At 38.5% G+C, this 13,427-nt stretch overlaps 1 protein-coding gene across 1 annotated transcript in view; it reads right to left on the bottom strand.

Moving 5' to 3' along the window:
• adam12a (ADAM metallopeptidase domain 12a) overlaps positions 1-13,427 on the bottom strand; it is a 100,557-nt gene that overhangs the window by 31,311 nt on the left and 55,819 nt on the right. The window contains exons 6-9 of the mRNA XM_087784250.1: positions 9,253-9,439; positions 3,154-3,219; positions 1,005-1,076; positions 458-627 (exon numbers count right to left, since the gene is read on the bottom strand). Of these exons, the coding sequence (XP_087640376.1) occupies positions 458-627; positions 1,005-1,076; positions 3,154-3,219; positions 9,253-9,439 (495 nt within the window). The remainder of the gene's footprint in view (positions 1-457; positions 628-1,004; positions 1,077-3,153; positions 3,220-9,252; positions 9,440-13,427) is intronic.

Here is a 13,427-nt window from a genome sequence, read left to right as displayed (position 1 = left end):
TTTTATTATAAATGTATATATTAATTAAACATATAAAATAATAATAATAAATAATGGACAGTAATTGACAAATAAAATGTTAAAAAATAAACAATTAGCAGAAAAATAAAATCATCATAGAAGTTAGAAATCTCAAACAGAAAGACAGACATTGTGTTTCTTCGAGTGTTTCCATCACCTAAGATTACAGTTTGTATTTATTATGATTTATTGTATTAATGCAAGAAGACCACAGGAAAGAATCGCTTCTAAACTAAACATCTGCATCAGTTTTCTTTAACATTAATACAGGATTCGCTTTTGCGTCATCACAACAGTCTGTTTTAGCCGTTTTCTTGTGTTGATTAAAGTGTTTCTATTTTCAGTTCGGTTTATTTCCTACTAAATATCATTATTAGCGTTTGTTCATTATTATGGTTCTGTGTAACGACTACTCCTTCAGACAGGATCATCTCACCTGATGAGCTGGGCGTTGTCGTGAGGCTTCTGCGGCAGCAGCTTGACCTTCCTCCAGTCCAGGAACTCGTGCAGGGTGGTGAAGGGGTCCTGGGTGATGGGACACTTGTCGACGTCGCTCCAGACCTCCAGGCCCACCAGGGCCACGCGGATGTTCAGAGCCCTGTAGAACTGAGCGAGCAGAGAGAGATGATGTCAGTTAAAAACCTCACGCTGGCCTAAAATCCACATCTGACAGCACAATACTTCTCGTAAAAGTCAGCGTGAAACACGGCTTTGAAAAAAAAAATCCATATGCATTTATCAGACTTCCACTATCCAGATGAATAAATCAGCGAGCGTTTGATTAAAGCACCCCCCCGCGGCGCTTTTTATTTTCCCCTACAACATCTCCGCGCGGAGTTATGGAATTGATCATCCTTATATAATCCAATCAGCCTCTGCTCACGGGCCGGTTAATTCTCAGCAGGCTCGACGTGACCTCTAATAAATCACGTTTCACCGCTGCGTAACCCCCCCCCCCCCCCCCCCCCACCATCCTTTGTTACCTTGTCCACGTAATTGGCGATCTCGGCCAGTCGCTGCTTGACCTTCTCCATGTCCTTGCCTTGTTTCTGGAACTGAGCATCACAAGATGAGAAAAGCTGATGAGCATGTTTAAAAAGCCCTGATAGAAAGAGAGACATCGACAACGTTCACACTTCCACGCGTCGTTGCCAAAGCTCCCCGGGGGGGGGGGGCTCTGGCCAAATACAGCTTTCCCTCTGGGACTCACTAGAGAGCATGACATTAGCATCATGAGTGACCCTTTTCCACTCAGAGATCTGAGGGTAGGAAGGTCAGCCTATCTCCACCATAAACACAACCTCATAATGACCAGAAATACTCCTAATATTTCCTTCCTAAAGGTTTACGAGAACCTAGTGAACCAACAATAAGTCAATGGTTCTTAAAAGCTCAGTAAAGGCTGCCACATCAGGTCGATGTGATACTACATCTCCCATGAAAGTGCTTTTACTCTCATGACATTTTTTTTAGCAGTGAAAAATATCTGAATGAGCAAAACATGTTTCATGTGTTTTATTTTGTCCACTACCTTCCGTGTCTTTTCTCGTCGTTCTCTCTTGACAAGTATTTTGTTACACACGGCCCGAACCAATCATGGCTCCTGTAGTCGATACTAAAGCCTCCTGGTTCCAGCCAGCTTGTCGGATCCTACAAACTAAAGTTGACCTCTGGTGTTCTCCTGTTTGTTCGCCTGTATTTCCCCAGTGCCGTCAAGCTTTTCTAGATTTCTCCAGGTGTTTGTTTTTTTTATCATGGATTTTTCTGTGTAAGCTTTACTGTTCCTCTGTTGTACACGTCTGTTGACATCAATGTTATTTATTTATTTTTTGTGTCTTTTACTTCATACCGTCTCTGTGTGGTTTCTTTTTTAAGTATGTTTAGGTTTTCTCCCAATTTTGGTTCAGGCATATTCTCTGGGTTCCTAAATTCCCTTGCTTTTATTTGTTGTTGAATATTTTGTTGTTCTTTGTATGTGTGTAAATAGATATACACAGTTAAGTAAATAAAGTAAATTGTTAAATAACTTTTGTTGTGTCCAGTCTCTATGTATAATAAAATTTACTTTGGTGTGCAAGTCTCTCTCGTCAAGTGCAGACAAAAAATTATAAAAATGAAACATAATAAATTCTACTACAATATACAATAGGTAAACTATTGATTTGGCTTATGTGACGCTTAAAACATGTGCTAATAGTTCATGTCAAATGGACAGTAAACAGATATACATCATAATGAAATGCTATATTACGTGGTATAAGCCGAATATGGCATTATACAATACATTATTATCCCTTTTTTTTTCTCAGTAACAGACACTTACGGTTACATAATAAAAGAAAAAAATCCAGTTAAAAATGAGTACATTGGAAGTTATAAGCATGTGAAAAAAGACTCACATGTAATCATAGTACAATGTTCAAGGTACAGTGTGCAACAATTATATTGTTCACTGAGCTGTTTCCACTTCCATCAATGGATCAGTTGAAAGGTTCGGTAGACTTTTGTTCAAAATGTTCTGACTGCACGTCTATAGCTGCTCTGAGGCAGTTCTCTTGACAATCCACCTACGACCCTGGCCGGTGAATGTACTCATCATGGCTCCGCACAAATGTGCTTAATATGTCCACACAATTATACTCTTTCCAAGAGCTGATGTGTCCTTGTTGTGAAGGTGAAATACACTGAAGGAAACCACAGAATGCTAGGACACGTACCTAACTACAGTATATGTTATACGTAACACATAATGCTGATACAATCATGTAGTAACTTGATCGGCCTTGTTTTCGACATTTTCTAGTTGATTTTAACGTCTGGTTCAACTAAAGGTTCATTTTGTTTGTACAAATATAATGATAGAAATAAAAATCGATCACAAGAATTTAATTTAAGAACTGATATCTAGACATTTTTAATGTTTTCTTGATAAAAACACTCAAGTTTTTACATCGATAGCTATGATATTGTACTGACAAAAACAATGCTTTTAGTCATTCCATGTTTGTTTTACTCTCTGTGAGTCACATGATACACACAGGAGTTACCAGTGTAAAACCTTATGTATCGAGACTAAACGATTAGAAGAATATGGCGTCATGTGTACACTGAGCTGCTTTGACCTCGACTCACTTCTCTGTTGTCAGCCACGATGATCAGCTCCACATACTTGGTCGTCGCCTGCACATGACGCTTGTGCTGCAGAAAAAGAAGTGACAGAGAAGGGAGGACAAGAGAAAACGTCATTACCAGGCGAGTCGTAATCACATCCTGTCGCGCCCTAAATATAGCAGCCGGCCGTTCCAGTTGGCTTTTAACCTCAGCTCCACTTGTGAGGTGGCAGGAATGAGGAGCCTTCAGCTACACTGACCCAGTCAGAGCCGCTGAGGTCACATGGCCAGTCGCCGATAACATCCGGCTGGAAACTTCTGGTTATTAACTAATAAATCACTGCCGGGCACAGACGCATTCAATATTAGCAAATACAGCTTTAGTTCATGAGATTATATGTGATCGTTTTATATGTTATAACACTGGGTATTGAATTGTTTATGAAAGAAAACAACCTTTTAGAAGATTTGCATTCTTTTCAACATGACTTTGGTTATGTTCTATAATCTGTGTCAAACCTTCAACAAACACGACCATCAAAATCCTTTTCTTTAGCATCATTTTAACTCTTATTGGAAGCCTCTGTGTAATTGTTGACATCCATAATCTCTGTTTCTTATCTTATGTTAAAGGTCAACTAATGAACTGAAAACTCAACTCTCCTGACTCACTCGCATGTTTTAAACATTAAAGTCTTCCTCTCCAAGATGCAGTAAGTTCCTCATCATGACCATGTTTTGAACTTATTACTTTATAAATGTCTCCCCCGTCTAAAATCTCAGCAAACAAGAGGTTACGAGAGCAGAGTCCATTATGACATAATAATGGCTTCACTCCTCCTCCATCCAGCTGTAATAACACCCCGCTTTGTTTATACAACGAGTCCCTTGGAGGGGGAGACTTCCAGGATTGATGCCGTGTGGTGAAAAACCTTGATGTTTGACCAATCACAGCAGAGTGGGTGATGATATGGTAGATGAAATGTTAGTGTTTTCAGTGGGCGGAGCTTAAGGACATTTTCTAATGTCAATATTTCAATGAAAAGAGAGTTCAGACACATACTGATGATACAATTGAGATCCGCGATATATTTAAGACACACTTAAATCAACACATTAGTTGCCCTTTAGACACTGTTATTTTAGGTCACCATAGCAACATAAACATGAATCTACTTGGATTTTAAGACAACAATCCAATGAGCCACATATATATTATCATCTCAATAACATCAAATCATTATTTACCAAATATAATAAAAACATTTTTTTTTAAATTAAGTAAATAATTAGGATTTATTGTGGAAAAAAGTGTTTGATAATTGGAACATTTTGAGCTTAAAGGCACTAAAGGCTCAGTACTTTTGTCCGTTTAAAAAAACAGACAGAGGCAGAATCGCTGTGGGTAAAGGTTTTCTTTAAATCACTGATTAACTTTCACAAAACAAACTATTTTTGCAACAGTCGGGTAGTAGTGTTTAACATCGGGGGGGAAACACACACTTGGACTACTTCATCCTCTCCGACATGCAGAGATCTGCCGCTCTCCTGCTGGCGAGTGTTTCGCCTTCACATCATGGCCCTGATTCAACCTGAGGCTCTTTATCCTCGCTGGCCTGGCAGACCCTGGTCCTCTTCTCTTATCAGTCGCCTCCATAGATAAGCTAGAACAGGCCAGCTTGCTGGAAATGAAGCCTGCGGTGACTATCTCTTCTTTAGGAGCAGACGAAAAAACAAAAAGAATTTTCGACCAACTTTCTAAATTCAACGTTAATTTATTGCTTTTCACACAGGATGTTTAGACGTTAATATCAGTATTCAATAATAGTTATTTTAGTTTAAGTTTAGTTGAAGTTAGTAAAGCTACTGGGTCAACACATCATCACTTAAGCTTTCTTGGTAAATTAAATGTACGAGCATTTAAGCTAAAAAATAAAATTGTTATGGTTTAAAGCTTTGTCTACAAATACTGAGAGCACTTGTGTACTATCAGCACTTTTCTATCTCATGTAATGTTGCTAAACTGATCTTTAAAACATTTCATTGTCATGTATGATTGGAGTTTTAAGGTTTATAGTACTTTGTTGCCAAGTTCATAATTATTTCCAAAATGTCAAGAGGTTCTGATAAGCTAATCGCTAGCTTGCATTTTGATTCTGTAAGATATTTTCTTTGCTCTTAAACAATTTTTTTTTAATTTCTTTTAACCACTTTGTATGAAAAGAAAAACATCTCCAAACCTGTGCAGGATTCATGCTCTTTTGTCCGTCACTGCATAGTTTAAAATGGTCGAACAATGATTTTAATACACTATCTACCACGAGTGACTACATTTTTTTTTTGGTTTCAATGTTAAAGTGTTAAAATAATTGTTGCACTCTGGGATTGAAGGGGATTTTAAGACAAAATTATAAATAAATGTCCAAGCTAAAATATCAAAGAGCCATCGTAATTAACAAAATATAAAATAATGGACCAAATTCAAAATTAACCATACAAATATATCAATAAAACATTAAAAATCTGAAAAACTACAGAAGGTCCTGCTTGCCCGTGGCCCACAAGAATTGACCTCCCCGGGCCAGTTGAGTTAGAGACCCCTGACAAAGAACCATAGTCGTTTATCAATCCGGGCAAAAATGGCTTATATTGTCGTAGTACCTACATATGGGGATCAGGGGAACATGTATCTTAAAGAAGAACACCTTCTGCTGACTATCTATCCGACCAAAACATCGTTCGAACATTTCTATTAAATATTAAGCTGTTAATAAGAATTCTCCATTTTGATTCATTTTCAATGCTGTCCCTCCTGACGCTTTACTATGTTTTTTGTCCAAAAATGCCACAAATTCAGAATTCTGAATGACAAGCACTGTTCAGAAGCTGGTGTATTTAGTAATTTGTGGTCTTCTCAATACAACACACCCCACTAACAATTTGTGATTCTAACAACCGCTGCAGTCACTGTTGTTATGATGAATCTGGCGTATACACCAATTCTGTGTCATTGACGATCTCATCGGCGCTGGCACCGTTTCCAGATCCAGATTCTGGGACCAAACTTCCCCACTTTGGAAGGCGGTTTCGGTCGCTGCCGGCTTGTCATGTACACATGCACAGACTCACAACTACTTCACATTGAGATCTTAGGGTGACGATAATAATTTTCACACCATTTGTCACATAGTGAAAGATCCTGAAACAAGAAAGCAAAGGTTGCAGTTGTAGTTTGAGGAACCTTAGAATCAAACACAAGAATGAGGTTTCTTACGGGGTTAAAGTTTAGACGCTCATCCAGTGAAGGAAAAGTCAATGTCTCCAGGAGAGGAGACATGTGAGAGACGCTCAATACGTGAGCTGGTGAACACCAGAGTAACTGGTCTGCTAGCTTCACCATCTCATCACCTACAACCAACTACAGTATATAATTGAACTGATTCTTTTCTCTCTTTCCATTTTCTACCACTGAGTCCCTTATCGGGGTCATGGGGGCTTGGAGCCTGTCCCAGCTATTTAGGGAAAGAGGCAGACAACACCCTGAATAGGTTGCAGCCCTGTCTCAGGGGACACACAGACACAAAACCACACACACACACACACAATGAAACCTCTGTATTCGGACTGTTGTAAATCAAGGTTCCCAGAGTAAAACAGCCGAGGTACAGCGAGACCATCTAGTCAATACCAATTAAACTTATCCTGCAATATTGCTGCAGTTTAGTACTAAACTGCCAAAGATTAGCGGCCACTGAGGTTGTTGCTGTGCAGCTTGCGTCACCGGACCATCCTATCTCTCCCAAACTTCCTCCCGAACGTCGGACTCTCCTGGTCCAGAGGCGCTCCGCCAGCACCGCTCTTTATCTCCAGAGCCGGAGGTTGTGACACATCCCAGCTTATCTGAACTCCGCTGTGCCCGAGTGTCACATGCCAATGAAGACTGAACGCCACCAGAACCGGGGGAAACATTTCTGCAGCGTCGACTTCCCTGTTAAACTCCCCCCTGCTTTCATTTTCATGCTAAATCATGTGTATTTGCAATCCATCACACAAGCCATCTGTCTTCACTTAGACAAAAGGTTTTCCCCTGCAACTCTCTAATCTATCAGTGCTCTAGGTGGAGTCTGCAGATATCTGAGGGATCGGATCAAAACATTTCCATGCATGAAAATAAAACCATATTCCCCCCCCCCACACTGGCATGAATCATCAAGTCTTGGTGATCTCATTCTCATCTGTTGCTTCAGGGCCAATAAATCATCCCTTCTTTTGTTTTCGGATTCTACCATGTGTGCTTGTAAAACATCTAATTTATATGGTTATTGCCTCAAAAGTACTTGGCGAGTGCAGCCGTGTTCCTGCCGTCGTACAACACACCCAAATACAAGACGCCGATATCCAGTCCAACTTGGAACTCATTTACGCCGCCCGTATTTTAGATGATTTGTGAACTAATCAAACAAGTTTCATGTTGATTAATAATTACAATAAAGATAATGTCTTGTTAAAATACATTTAGAGATCCTCCTTTATTAAATGTGGTACAGCTACAAACACGTTGATGCTGAATTATGTGTAAAAAATGTATCTTTTAAAGGATTAACAACCTCATGTTTTCAACTGCACATGATGTACCATAGCTATTCCACTTCTTCATCCTTCACTTCACACCGGATAACAATCCCCACAGTCTGTTTTCCAACCATCACTGTGATAATCTGCAAAGTCCTGCTCAATCCCATCCCAGAGACTCTCCAGTACCATGATGATTTATCTGTTTAGCAAAAGAAGCGAGGGACCAGGTGTTGCTCGCCAGATAGGGAGTCTGAAATCAGCAGTTTGTTTTATTCTGCACAGACATGCATGATGTGGAGAGAGGAGTGAAAATATCTCAAATCTTCCCTTAAAATACAGATTTACGTGCATGTTCTTCTATTCCCATTACGTTGCAGACATTATACATACTGTGAAAGAGAAAAGGAGTCTTTACATGATGGGAAAACATAAAATATTTTTTTTTTAGTTTATCATTTAAGATTTCATTTTAAGTTTGTTTTATTTGAATCTGTGGATTTAAGTGTGTCTTAAATAGATTTTTTACCTCTATTGTACTCATCATGTAAGTTATTAAGTAAGAAATGGTTATTTGTAAAGTGTCTTTCTAGACCAGCGTCACAAAGCGCAAAAACACACAAAAACAATACACAGTTAAAACTTTATACTATTAAAGGCCAAGACACATACACAACTCTCTTTTCATTTAAATATCTACATTAGAAAATGTGCTTGACTTGAAAACTTTTTTTTTGGAATGGTTTTTCTGGAGATGATATCTTGTTGAACATAACCACGCCCACTCGGTTGTGATTGTTCAAACATCAAGGTTTGTCACCGCACGTGATTAAAGCTGGCTGGAGGAGGATTTAAGCCATTATTACGTCATAATGGACTCATTCACTGAGATTTCAGACGGGGGAGAACTTTATAAAGTTACAAGTTCAAAACATGGTCATGATGAGAGACTTACTGCATCTTGGAGAGAAAGACTTTAACATTTGAAACATGTGAGTCAGGAGAGTTGGTTCTTCACATTAGTTGCCATTTAAACATTCTATATATCAAAAGGCAAATAAAATGTAAAATCTTTTTTTAACTTTGAAGAAATACTGACAAAATAATGATGAATAAAAGATGGTTATTGTTAAAATATTTTTAGTTGAACTAGTGATTAGTTTCTGAAAAAAATCCTAAATGATCATTTTTATTCTTTTTTTCTGGTTTCTAAAGGGCTGCTAACTGTTGTTAAAGTGTCCCAGCTCTCTTCTCTCATCAATACTAATGTCACCTTCAAATGACAACAGGCTGCTCTGCAAGATATGCAACGAGCACATGTCATCTCACCACTGAAGTGAAAACTATAAAATAAACAGTTTCAACTCTTCAAGTGGGTGACATGTCAATAACCAAAGACATATGACTCTCCAGAGGTCAAAGAAGAGAACAAGAGCCAAATCCTGCAACGTTTTCTGCATTATTTCCAGTCCATTCCTCATTATTAAACTGGCACTCGAACCCTATGAAATGATTTAAATATGCTTTAACTTGACGTCAGTGTTCTTACCCTTGTGTTGAAAGCCATGAAAGGACTGCTGGCCAAGTTCTCGAATGGGTGCGATATGTTGAAATCATGGCCACATGTTCCCGCAGTGAGGTTGAGGTGTTCGGTTGTGTAGATCCAGTGAGTTCCGTCCGTGTGATCGGTGGATGGTTCCAGGATATAAGATGTGTTTTTGAGAAACACAAGACCCCTGCAGAGAGGAGAGGAAGACACAACGACGGAGGCGTCAGTGATGATTGTACATATCAACAATGTATCATCTCATGTCAACTGCATAACTAAGTATTAGTTTGGGACTAAGGGCCACAATTTACGTGGTATGATAAGGGGAAATACTTAAGAAAGAGGAACTCCAAAAGTGATGATAATCACATAATAAAGCTTGAATTAATATTTATAGTTATATAATTAAATTCAATATAGTTATTTAAAACCCTAATGAAATGAACACTTAATTTCAACCTATATTTTTAAATGTATTCTGAGGGATAAGAAACACCAACAAGAAAGACAATTTGAAAGATGGAAAACGAAAATAGTTTTAAGGAATGACACTGAAATTTAAGTAGAAATAGATCATTTTTCAAAAGTTGTCAGAAACACTTTCACAGTTATCAGTTTTGGAATTGACGTTGTCATCATAAGGGGTCACTCCGGTCCGGATTTGATTAAATATATACATTTCTCTTTATGAACCTTGGCTCAACCGCTTATGAATCATCAGCTGTGGATTGAGCCACCGATGGGTTTACTTGAGTCTCCATTGATGCACGCCAACTCCATTTTTAGACCTATGCTTGTTAATAATTATAATTGAATAAAAAAAAAAACACCACAGAGCAGCAACATCCTCATTACCTTCTACATCTCTCGTTGGCTAGCCAAAATGATTTCATGCATTTCCTTCCCCCCCTGGCTTAAACCCTTTAGAGGCCCTTGTAGTGGATTAGGGATCCACAAATGATTCTTATTTTTAAGCCCAATCGCCAGGAGAATTGCTAAAGTCACAAGTGTGGATTTATTTCTGCATCTAAAAAAAGAAACCAATTACTGAAGAGGCTAACACAAGATGCACTAACAATGTGCTGATGTTTTTGCAAACTAGAATATTTAAGAGGGGGAAAACAAACCAAATAACTCTTTAACAATGAAGTGAAAAAAAACAACACAAGTCACATGCTAGTTAATTCAAACCACACCTGATAGTAATCATCTCAACCGCTCCAATAACACGCAGATAAACAGCAAGTCTCCATTAGATCTCTTAATTCCAACCTAGCTCCTTATAACTCTTTCCTCAAGTATTATCTTTGCCCCCCTCTCTTGATTGGAAATGGCTGTTCCTGGAGCAACGGCAAGATTCACTAAACGTTGCACAATGTTCAAACCGAATGAACTCGCGTTAAACGCCCTCCCCGAAGCATCAGCAGAACTGTCCAAATCAGGAACAAATGCATCTTTAAGGAATTCCATAAGCATGTTGCACTCATCTTACGCCGCTCTGTCAGCTCTCCAGCAGATGATTTATCCAAAACTGGCCTAGTTTGAACATTTTTGTGAAAGAGTCCAGATAAATGACCGGATTGAAACATCTTTCTTTATCGTCATCTTTCTTTGGGGGATTCTTTTTTATCTTAAAATGTTTGTTTTTTTTAAAAGAAAACATCTGGTCTTCTTGCTTATCCTGGTGTCCAATTCCAACACTTAAATGCATCTCAAAGGAGACTTGAGAAAAATATTCATTATTGATTTTAGTAGAGGTTTTTTCTGTTGTGAATGTCACTCATTTGCATTGTTGCTTTTTATTTGCATTAAAAGTTAAGTTAGGAGGAGTGAAACCATTATTATGTCATAATAGAGTCCGCTCTCATAACCTCTTGTTCGCTGAGATTTCAGACGGGGGAGAACTTTATAAAGTAATAAGTTGAAAACATGGTCATGATGAGAGACTTACTGTATCTTGGAGAGAAAGACTTTAACATTTGAAACATGTGAGTCAGGAGAGTTGAGTTTTCACAGTAGTTTTCCTTTAAAACATTCTCCAAAAGATACCATATACCAAAAGGTAAATATATTAAATCTTTTTATTTATTAAATACTGAAAAAATTATTAGTGAAAAGATAGTATTCAGACACATTCCTATATTCTTAATTTATCAGTTTTCAATCTTGAATTTTTTTTGATATTTTTTCCCATTGTTACAGCTTTTATTGATCTTGTGGTTGTTGTTTTGGCGTTTCAATATATATATATTTTAATTTTCCTGACAATTAAAATATATATATATATAAAGGCTTTAAATTGGCAAGTTTCACATATAATGTTGAAAAAAAAAACATTAGTTTAGAATAAAGGCAGGCCAATAATATTGTGTAAGGAGAATATATAAATATGAGAGGCTTATTGGAAGAATGTTCTGCATTATTGAAATGATTATTATTAGACTGCATCTTCCTTTGTATCTAGAGGGTTGCGTGAGCAAGATCCAGAAGGCTGCTGCCAACTGCTGTCCCACTGAAGTCATTAGAATCCCACCATTTAGGAAATAAAATTTCAAATGCTAAAAAATGATCTAATAATATTTATCAAATGAATGTAAGTCGAGAACATTAAAGCTTTTTTTAATACTCAATTATTAGAGGTACTGTGTTAAAACAAAATAGCATTTGATTTTGGTGTCAGGACTTCGTCCAATAGGCACACTAGTAACCGTTTTTGGCAGCTTTACAGTAAGCGAACAAATGTTCAGTGAAAATTGAGTCGTCTGACGGTTGCAACTCTGCATGACAACATTCATAACAACCTAGAAATTACAATTGATTGACACATTATTCATCTGTTCAAAAGCAAATTGCAAACTCTTGGGTCAAAGCCCTGGTTAGGACGCCAACAGCGTGACCAGTACAAACACTATTTAGATACACAACATTGACTCGCTTCATTCTCTTTGAACATTGTTGGACACTGTTGCTCTGAACATTGGGAATTCATTTTAACTTGGACATCTGCAGAGATCCTTGTCAACTGCCTCATTATTTCTTCGGTCCAGCTTGTTCAGCACGTTCCTTCCTTTTATCCTAAAGGTGGACGGATGCTATTATCGTTGAGTCACAACAGAGCCAGAGGCGACGACTGCGTCTAACAATCAAATCATCCTGGAAGAGGAACAAAAGCCGGCGTGCGACCAGATGGCTGGTTAAACGAAAGCATCTGGAAAAAGACACTCTAATTAATAAGAGTTTGAAAAAGGGCAATTGAACGTAAGTACAGGCAGGTGAGTGGACGTCTGACTGCATCTCTCTCTGCGAGGCTGCTGTCTGAGTCCGTGAGTCACACTGCATCGGTGCTCGCCAGATAGGATGTTACTAATGGCGTTGGCGTATTTATGACGACCTCCTGAGGATGACGGCGTTGATCCAGCGCCGTCGTTCAGAACACAGGTGAAGGGAAAGGTACAAGCTTGAAGCCTGCTTTAGTGAAGAATACTGGATTACAAGAGAATAATGAGATTATGATTGAATCCTGACACATATGGAAAACACAAACTCAGCGGAGCACTTAAGTCACTCTAGGGTTTAGCTAAGCAGCTGATAAACTACGATCGAGGCAGGATTTGTGCAGACAACTGACAGATAACTGACGTTAGCAATAGCTTGTTTGCTAACTTTACACACCAGGGCAGCCAGACTTGTTGATACGTCTGTTATTGTTGAACAATCGTATCCTGGTGTTTTCAGTCCAGGACAGTTACCCCAGACTTGAGGGTCAGTTGTTGCAGTAGCTATGCCTGGCCATTGAGTGGCAGTGCATTTTTGGGGGGTTAACGTAAAGATGTGCGACACCAGATCATCAGACAACAGGGAAAGAAAAGAAGAAGCTGTGCAGTTTCTCTGTCCGTCTAATGTTGTTGTGATGGGATGAATCGATGCAAGTACGTATGGTTGAAATGTATAAACTCCTCAGCGTCGGTCCTGTTTCCAGATGAGTGCCTGGATGATGAAAACCACGGTTTCCATTTAGGAACCCGTTTGTGTTATGATGATGATTATACCTTTATTCCTCAGTGTGTAGACGAACACTACAACTGGCTTGAGACACGACACATTCAGTTACTTCCTTGTCTGTGTAAAGTGCCTCTAAAACTCTACTTATACAACCCTGATCCTGCAAACATGCA

Source organism: Callionymus lyra, chromosome 2 (assembly GCF_982586985.1).
Source record: "Callionymus lyra chromosome 2, fCalLyr1.hap1.1, whole genome shotgun sequence".
NCBI classification, from domain to species: Eukaryota; Metazoa; Chordata; class Actinopteri; order Syngnathiformes; family Callionymidae; genus Callionymus; species Callionymus lyra.
This window is presented reverse-complemented; position numbering and strand designations above follow the sequence as displayed.